The sequence below is a fragment of the Rhodamnia argentea genome, chromosome 3 (genome assembly GCF_020921035.1).
Source record: "Rhodamnia argentea isolate NSW1041297 chromosome 3, ASM2092103v1, whole genome shotgun sequence".
Taxonomy (NCBI): domain Eukaryota; kingdom Viridiplantae; phylum Streptophyta; class Magnoliopsida; order Myrtales; family Myrtaceae; genus Rhodamnia; species Rhodamnia argentea.
The window spans coordinates 28,856,050-28,865,640 of NC_063152.1; the positions used below are offsets into that span (position 1 = coordinate 28,856,050).

The 9,591-nt window shown below is 39.5% G+C and overlaps 1 protein-coding gene across 1 annotated transcript; it reads left to right on the forward strand.

Annotated features, from left to right (window-relative positions):
- The first annotated feature begins 3,056 nt into the window (after positions 1 to 3,056).
- On the forward strand, positions 3,057 to 3,822 carry LOC115743182 (BON1-associated protein 2-like). The gene has a single exon (XM_030677866.2). The coding sequence runs from the start codon at positions 3,185 to 3,187 to the stop codon at positions 3,707 to 3,709; it is 525 nt and encodes a 174-aa protein (XP_030533726.2). The 5' UTR covers positions 3,057 to 3,184; the 3' UTR covers positions 3,710 to 3,822.
- The last annotated feature ends 5,769 nt before the right edge of the window (positions 3,823 to 9,591 follow it).

Here is a 9,591-nt window from a genome sequence, read left to right on the forward strand (position 1 = left end):
AGAACTCCTGGGTTATATAAACAAGTGGAGCACCCACAGAATATGGACTCGGTCAATTCCAAGTAGAAATTGGAGACACTTGTTTGAACTCAAAAAGACAAAGTTCTCATCAACCTATTATACAAAATTACTAGTCAAACAAAAAGAAAAGAGCTTCTTTTAAAAAAATTCTTTACAGCTCGCACGATTTGACTTTAAATTTGGTTCAGTAAAAAAGTGGTAAGAGTGATGAATTTGGACTTCTTTTGGTCATCAATCGCGATCATCTTTTTGGAGTCACGTGATAGAATAGCTCCCTTTTTTGTGTGTGTGTGTGTGTATGTGAATTCTAATATGAGACTGCTTTTGCGGAATTAATTCTTCTTTTGGCCAAAAATGAAAAAAAAATAAAGGAGCAATTTTGATAAATTGACATAGGTTTGTCCAATTGCAAGTAGATTTTTGTGACATTTGAGGTGTCTTTATTTTATAAAAAATAATTGATTTGAAAAATACGTTTCAAAGGATCAGTAAACTTTGCAACACTATATTACCCTTTTTCTTTTTCAGAACATCTTCGTGTCTCCATTTGAACTCAGATCTCTGGATATGTCATTCATTACGTCACATTTTTCATATAATAAGGAAGTCCAATCTATGTCGGCCGTCATTTGGATAATGTCCCATCCTTATATTCTACTAAAGAAAATCAAGAGCATAGGTCTTATAGGACCGGTGCATCTATACATTCTCATGTAAAACATACGAAAGTCAAAACGGGTCCATGTGTCACACATCCGCCCCATGAATTTACACGTGGCGATCCTTATCTCTCTTAGGCGACATGCGTTATCCACTTGTGCAAAAATCTTTCGGTTGGCGTATTCTATAAGGTGGAGACTATAAAATTTCACGGGTTAGCGCCGCATAAGGACAATGAAATTTGCCGGCCCACATGGTTCATAATTCATAGTATGAAATTTAGGTGTTGTAATAATAGACTTCAAGTGATTTGTTATATTATGGTTGGCCCAATTGTTAACCTATTATGAATAGAGATTGGCTAACGGTGCCAGCGGGATCACAAATTCTCTTTGGCTTAGGATGGATAACGGGGGGATTAGTTTTTTTAAATGTGGAGCATTCTTGTCAAACTGTCCCGAAACAACTGTGAATGTCAAATGCTAGTTAAATCCTTTAAATGTGAAATGCTAATTTCAAACGTATTCGATTTCATATCTCATAATTTTTAGAAAAAAGAAATAACAATATTTGAGAATTGATAAATGAGAAAAGTAACTATTAGCTATACCTAGGATATAAATTGTGAACTTTCAATTCGAGAAAAGAATGATACAAGTATCATAACTTTCGTATGGCAGTCACTTTGATGCCAAGATTTTTTTCCGGATTACTTAAGTGTCAACATCTATTTGGGACGTCGACAATCCCTCGTGGCAATATTTTATCATCTTTTCGGACAGACGTGGCTCTCTGGCGACTTGGTTCTGCATTTGTTCCCCAAGCAATGCCGTTTAGCATGGTTTGTCCCAATTTAAAACCCTAATTCGGCCAAATCGACCAAATCCCCTCTTCTTCAACCCTAATTTGAAATCTGACAATTTGGGCCAAAATTTCTAGGTGGATATTGCAATGGAGAGTAGGAGCATGGCAAGCAGCTCAATGTCGTGTGTCAAGAATGGACGAGTGAAGGCTCGGACGAGAATGGCCAGCTCTTGAAGAGCGCAAACCCAAGCTTCTAAAACAGGGCCTCTTGGTTCCTCTTCTCCGACACAGACTCCAGGCGAAACTAGAGCTTCTACGGCCATAGTTGGATGTAAATGTCCGGGGCATTCAGATAGGAAAAAACTAAGGCCTTAACGAGGTGAATGAGTTCTTGAGCGATGGAGACAGCGAGGCAAAAAACAGAACCTCTCGGTCACAGCTCTCCTTGGACAACTGTGATGGTTGCCGACTGTCTTGGAGACCCACCGGAGCTGAAAGACGGCTGACTGGTGAGAAGGGGTGCCACAGCTGTGATGCACGAAAGGAGAAGAAGCCGTGCGAGGGAAAACTGGAGAAGATGAAGATGGTGGCGAATATTCTAGTCAGTGAGATTGTATTCATCTCCTTCTTTTAGGTGTTCATCAACTGCAAATACACGCCATAAATGAATGTTTCTATTTGATCAATAGTGCTAGTATAAGAAATAACTTCGATCTACATCCTTGAGGCATAGACCTATATATATTTATTCAAATATGATAGACCATAGTCATATTATAAGAAATAAACCTCTAAATGAAGTTGGTTCTATTTACACCAAATTAATTACATATCAAGAAGTGGAGCCACTTATTATTTAACTTGGCTCACATAAATAAAATACAAAATCCATAATTTTCTCCGACCGATTTTCTCACCCCTCCATTCGGTCAAATGAGTTTACCTTTACTTTTTGATGTGTTTTCTTCCTTCCTGGTTCTCCAGTGGGGCATGGTAGGTAATTAGCATGAATATTGTTTGGGAAAATTACCAAAAAAGCCATAAACTTATTGCAAGTGTGTCAATTCAGTCTATTTGGCCGACCGGTGCCAATATGGCAAATTTTATATTTTCAAAATTTTTAATTTTTAATTTTTTATAATTTTTTCTGTCTTTTTTTTTCCTTTTCATCTTTTGGGGTTTGGGCAGGCAGCCTCCTGACGGCCCCTGGAGGAGGGCCTGCGAGCCCTCGTTGATTATAATTGGTGTTGATACCTTAGATAATGATCTAGGTTTAATTAAATCTGGTTAGAGGAAGAGGGTTCGAGCTTTCCCGGGCTAGTGAATTAAAATTTGGTCTCCTGACTATATCATAGATTTCTCAGTTTTCACTTGTGATTATGACTATTCCGCGGCGAAAAATCCAAACGAAACTTTAACTCGTCTCTTACGCCAACAAATATGACCGCGTCAAGCTCCGGTCAATACGGAGAAGGAGTCTCAGAAACAGAAACCACCCGCCTCCTTCTTCCTTCTTTCTCTCTTCCTTCCTTCACAACCCCTATATATATAGTCATACCACACACACTCTTTCCTCTTCATAGCCTTCTTCGTCTCAACCCTTTTTCATTACATCCATCTCCTACGTTTTTCCTTTAACAAGCTTCAAGCTTTCCAAGCGGTGATCTTCAACCCACAAAAGGGCAAAAAAGAAAAGAAGATGAAGCGAGCCTTCGAAATCACCTTAATATCCGCGGAGAACATACGGCTCAACAAAAAGCCAGTGAAGAACGCGGTCGTGGCGGTTCGAGTGGAGCCCGGCCACGAATGCTCCACCAAACCGGCGCCGGACAAAGGAACAAACCCTCGGTGGAACGAGAATCTCATCGTTGACTTGCCGCTTCATGCGGGCTTCATTACCGTGGAAGTGAAGTGCAAGAGCTCGTCGGGGAGTTACAAGCTCGTCGGCGGAGCGACAGTCCCGGTTTCGGATTTCGCCGGAGATCCTGGCGCACCCAAGGGTCACGTGCATTTTCTGAGTTATAGGTTGAGGGATCCTCATGGCGTGAGGACGGATGGCATCATTAACATTTCGGCGAAAATGGCCGCGCCGGCACCATCACACAAGTGTGAAGTTCCACGACCGGAGATCGGAGTGCCGGTAGGTGACCAGAGGAAGATGATGGCGGCTGGTGGATTGGTAACTGGAGTCCCAGTTTGGTACGCCCAGCCTTGTAGATGTTGAACCCAGAGCTGATCATACTAAGTTGACCTTTTCTGGTTGACTGTTTTCTCTTGAGCTAACATGACATTGTAAACACAACAAGTGCAATGGGAAATTTCCATGGACCAATAATATATGGGTATGGAAGACATCCTCAATTTCATGCCGGCCAAACTGTTTCTGAAACGCGACATGTTTTTTCTTCTTTTCTTGGGTGGTTTCTCTTGGCTTTCAGCTGTACAATCTCGCTTCCTTACTATCATAGAGAGAGCCTCTACATGTATTTAATGAAGGCAAAAAGTTATGTATTATATTTGAACACCGCTACATATTCAAAACAATAACGGCTAGGAAGTCTCGTCGAGGAGGCGATCATATGCATTTGGGCACGCCACGGAGGTGACATTTGTCTCCGTGGGCTGAAGCCGCTGAACCAATCAAGGCCACTGACCACGTAAGTCTCACTTATGACCCAGATGGATCTTACAAGTCTTAATGAAACATATTATGTATCATCTATGGATCCATGCTCATTCAAGTACTTTTCCTTTAGGGGACAATTACAACACCATATAGTTGCAGTTAAAATGAATAAGCCCATTTTTCCAAGGATCTTTAGTAGAAGTTGTATTTGCTGAGAACAAATAGCGGCAACCACAGGGGAGCATTAACGGCAACTAGAGGCGACCGTCTGCCAAGCAAGCATTAATCGGCAACCTCGTCGCAGCAGGTGCTGTTGCAACTCTCGTCAAAGCTTGGTGAAAGCACTAGGCGGCGAATCTAGCTTAGGCGAGGCCCATCACCAAGGTCGAGTGACCCCATGCAATGAGCTGCCGGAGTTATGTGACCTTAGGTGAGGCCACGCTGAGGCCGCACATCCTCGAATTCCTAGATCTAGCGTTTCAACAGTCATGCTTCCCAAATCTAGCCCTTTGACGATCGGCATGACCCTAGATGAGGGCCGCCGAGGTTGTGCGACCCCAGGTGAGGCGACACCAATGTCGCGCGAGCCTTGCAACGGTTCGTTGAGGTCTCGCAATCCCAGGCGAGGCAACGCCCAGGTCACATGACCTCGGGCAAGCCAAATATGGACTTTGGTGTTGCACGAGCCTTGCAATAGGTCGCCAAGGCCGTGCGACCCCAGGCAACGAGAGGACCGCGGCGAGCCACCCCATGCGAACCCCCATTGGCATCCGCCCAGCTCCTTCGAGCCACCTCCACAATGTCCAGATTTGCAAGGAGATGATGAATAGTCGCGATGGCAAGAATGAAATATGAAAATTTTTGCAGGGGTAATTTTAGAAGAAAAAAAGTTCATTAATCTTGGAAGTTATCTTTCCAAAATACCAAAACCTAAGTAAATTCTCCATTGTCTCGGGCTTTCAGCATTTCTAATATTGGTATCTCTTCTAAGTAGTCCAAAATAAAATTTACCAAACGCTCTAACTTTTTTCCGAAAACTTTAGAGCGTCCAAAATCCCATAAAAAAGCTCAATCGAACGCACCATAAAAATTATGATGTATTCGAGAGATTTATCGTGCAAGGCGTTAAGGAGTATTAAGACGAAGATGAATAATGGCGAGATATCGGGGAGACGATCGCGACATCTTTTCTGGGCCACGTCGAAAGCGATGCACTGGCGGGTTGACTTTAAAGTCGGTCGTTCTTTAGATTTGTCCCAGTCTTCTTTCTGGTATGTCTGCAAAGTTGCACATGTTTTCGCGTGTCATCATTCTCATGTAATATCCCGACACCCGCGCGAACGACTTAAAGGGCGACGACCTTTGCCTTTCATCAGTCAATTCTCATCCACGAATGGACAGACCCTATATATTTTATTTAAATTTGGGGACAATGAAAGAAAGACCCAGTCCAAATATTTATATAACTCTTATCATGGAATGACATAAAAAATTTATGTCATTTCTTACAAATATCTCAAATCACCAACTTTTATTTGAATTTATTAATATTTATTTGAAAAGCCTAATTGAATTATTTTCGATTACTTCATCAATTAATTGTGGATTACCAATGCTCTTCTAAAGTTACATGTACTTTTGTATATCAAGTTCTGCTCTCGCTTGTCATTTTCTTTATTGTTTATCTTTCGACCAAACTTCTTAAATTTGTCCGACTCTTGTATGATTTTATGAACTTTTGTCTGATTCATTGTTTTTGCTATGCACGAAAATAATTGCCATATACAAGATTAGTGGGAAAAGTACCAAAAAAATCTGAAGCCTATTGTATTAGTTTCAATTCAGTCATAAACTTTTCAGTTGGATTAATTTAGTCCTACGCCTTTTTGCATTGGTACCAATTGAGTCCATCAAGTTAATTTTGGTCGGAAATCGCCGAGATGAATGCCGGCTATCCTACGTGGCACTGTCATTGTCGTTATGGACAAATTTTAATATTATTTTAGTATAGATTCATTGCATTTTACACGTGGATGAGGATCATTAGCACGGATAGCGCACATTTTTGCGACCAAACATGCCTTTCTTATTCAACGGTAAATTCATGCCTCGTCCTTCAAGGTCTATGCCGTTACATATCTGCATTGGTAACTTGGTAATCGAATTATGATCGTGCTCGTATACTTCTTTTTATCGTGAATTTAATGAGTTTTGAACGAGAACTTTAGGTTTGTGACACCATACTACACCCGAAAAGATGCATCTTTGATGGGCCTTCTAGATACCAGACAAATCAGCTGAACTGTCAAACCATTACGAAGTCGAAACTGTTCTCCACACCTATTATCTCGTACTTATAAATGGAGTCCACGTGAAATATATAATATGTATTGACTTAAAGGACTTGGATCACGACTTGATAATCAAAGCGCGAGAGAGCATGTCCAGATCATATAGAACTCGGTGCGAGTGAAATTAATTATTTCAACATACGTCAGCTCGTGAACGTAACCTCTTCGATCGCATCGCATGCAAAGACGACTTGGAGAGTGACTCTCGAGAGCTGTATTTAATTTGTCTGATATGAAATGCGACAACGGACAAGAACAGCAACTTCGCTAGCAGTGTCTCTCGCGACTTGCTTTTTTTTTTTTTTTTTTTGTCAAATGAAAATTTTCATTTCACTTGAATAAAGATGTTGGAAAAATGTTAAATAATATAAAAATAACAATAGTAGGAAATGTGTTGGAAAAGATGAGAAAAGCAAGAATAATTATCTAAGGCATGCAAGCACTGTTCTTAAGGATAATTCCACCCATCGAAGTACGAAACTCAGTGAGTAAGACTTTTAGCGGATATCCTCTCAAGATATAAGAGACATTCTTCTATACTTCGCACTGAGTATTAGAAGGAATAAGAACAACTTTATGTGTATAACCCAAGTAAAAAAGGAAAGAAAGAAGGCTTGTAATACAAAGAAAGCTATTTTGAATTATGGTTTGTAATTTTATATTCAAACAAAAGAGCCGTCAAGAATCAATTGGTATTTAATTGATGATCGTTATTTTTCCGTTACAAGAATAATTGAGAGTTTATGGAGAAATAAAATAAAAGTCACAAAACCGTTAAACGGCCGTTAGAAAACCGTTATGACATCGTTAAAAAATTGACCGTTGAAAATATTGATAGCTAATCAAAGCGGTCATAATTTTTATGAAAAGGTATTTCAAAATTGCTGAAATATCCAACAGAGGATACATAACTTTATGATGAAGATGAAAATTGAACAAAACAAGTAAATCTGAAAGATAAATCAACTTGGTACAGCTTGCAGAGACTCGCTCATTCTACAAAAATGGGTCTATCATAGTATCAATGCACAATCGACGGCAGATCACAAAGTCTAGTAGCAACATCAATAATAAACACACGCTGAGATTTCTTTCTCCAATTGTTATAGTTTTGCCAAAAAACGGTGCGCGCCTAGGTATAGCGTCCTCAGCATCATCACTATATAGAGACAATAACAACACCAACATGTTGAAAAAGCATATAGAACGCATTGTAAATTCCACATCTATTTTTATATCAGAATAGAAGAGCATTCAAATCTAAATGTAACTCTAGGTCGGGAGAGAAGACCTACAAAACATCTAGCTATTCACAAAAATACTTTCAAATAAGCCGGCTGATAAAGTAGTAGAGAAGCCATGCTTGATTATAGGAGCAAGCACTAGAACCGAGGCGAGCGAGTAGATCTAGAATAGCGAAGTCTTTCAAGGTGCTCACGCTTCGAACTTCTGAGCTCACGGGATGAAAACTCCTCACGTGAAAGAAGTCGAACGGAATTGTCCACGAAATCAACAGAGAAATCTTCAAAAAGAAATTTGAATAGATAGAGAAGTGGGAAGATAAAAAGGAATTGGAAGAAGGGGCCTCCGAAATTTTGCTGCAGAAAAGAGGAAACTTGGGCGGCGGCTTGGGGAGGAGAGAAACTCTAGAGGACGAATATCTCTCTCTAGTCGAAAATTCTCTCGCGACTTGTCCGTCGCCCAAAAAAAACAAAAACAAAAAATCGCAATCTAACTCGTCTCTATTGTCTGCTGGAAGGAAGGAAGAGAGAATAACTCCAAAGGAGGGGGAAGATGTCGAATACATTGCATATGTTTCGTGCTCCAGTACCAGCAAATTGAAAAAACTACATAACGTAATCACGGTGACGAGGCCGACATCGACCATGATGTCGTCACCCCATATTTTCAAGGCTAAAAATGCTACAAATTTGTGACTTTTGCGTTGACGTACATATGGCATCGGTTTTTCCTCGGCGGAAGTTTTGCCATTTATTTTCTTCGTGTTCGTTGACTCCTCTCGGGCCTAAGTCTTTTTTGTTTTTCCTTTTTCACGTGGGCATCAGCTCGAGCAGATGACGTCATTGACAGTACGTACTACGTGCCCTCAATCAAGTGTCGTTTATTAGCGATGTTCACCGAGAACAATGATCGTTAGATTAACACCTCAAATTCTCTAGGTTATAAAAAGAATCCATTGCTAAAAGATAAACCAATATAGTAAGAGATATGGCTCGATTATGCGATAACCGTAGTTATCAAATTAATGACTTTAACCCATTGAATTGCTCTCAATTAAAGGATGATAAATTATCTTCAAATATAACAAGATGAATTGGGAATTTACCACCGTGGATGTAAGCGGGATTCTTCTCTTGGTCATTACCACGCTAACTCTTGGATATTTCTCTTCTATTCTTTTTTCTCTCTTCTATGCATGATTACAATTAAGAAAAATAAAATGATTCTTTCGTAAATAATAGAGAAAATGAACAAATGGTCCATGAACTTTTGTTCAATACGCAATGTCGTTCTTGGATTCTTAATTTGTTCAGTGCAGTCCTTGAACAAATGATAAATGTTCAGTGTAATCCTTTCTGTTTGCTCAAATGACAAGTCGGGCGTTATTTGATGTTGTAGACTACTATACGCTAAGTTGGATTTTTAAATATAATGAGTCAATACATCCATCTTTTCATCCATTTACAAAACTTAGGATATTAATATGTCCCTCGTGATTCAATCACGCGAATTATTATATCCTTATTTGAGATTAATATCTTACTTGGATCATTCACATATTAGGATCATTCACATATAACTTTTTTTCTCTTGTCTATGCTCAAACTTAATAGATTGGAATCCCGATAACTTAAATTAATGAGAGGACAATATTGAACATTTTTCATATAGTCTAGGAATTAGATTAAACATTTACCGATAGTTCAAGGACCACATCAAATAAATTAAAAATTTAAGAACGACATTGCATAAGAGATCAAAGTTTAGAGACCATTTATGTCATTTTTCCTAAAGAATAACAAGTCCATGTCATAACATCTAAAATACCCATTCGAATTAGTGAAACGTCACTGAGGTAGTTTGGCTTCTGATGATGCTAAAGGAGGT

Bases quoted from the DNA above. Each gene is read 5' to 3' on its own strand.
- LOC115743182 (XM_030677866.2), top strand. From the start codon at position 3,185: ATGAAGCGAGCCTTCGAAATCACCTTAATATCCGCGGAGAACATACGG.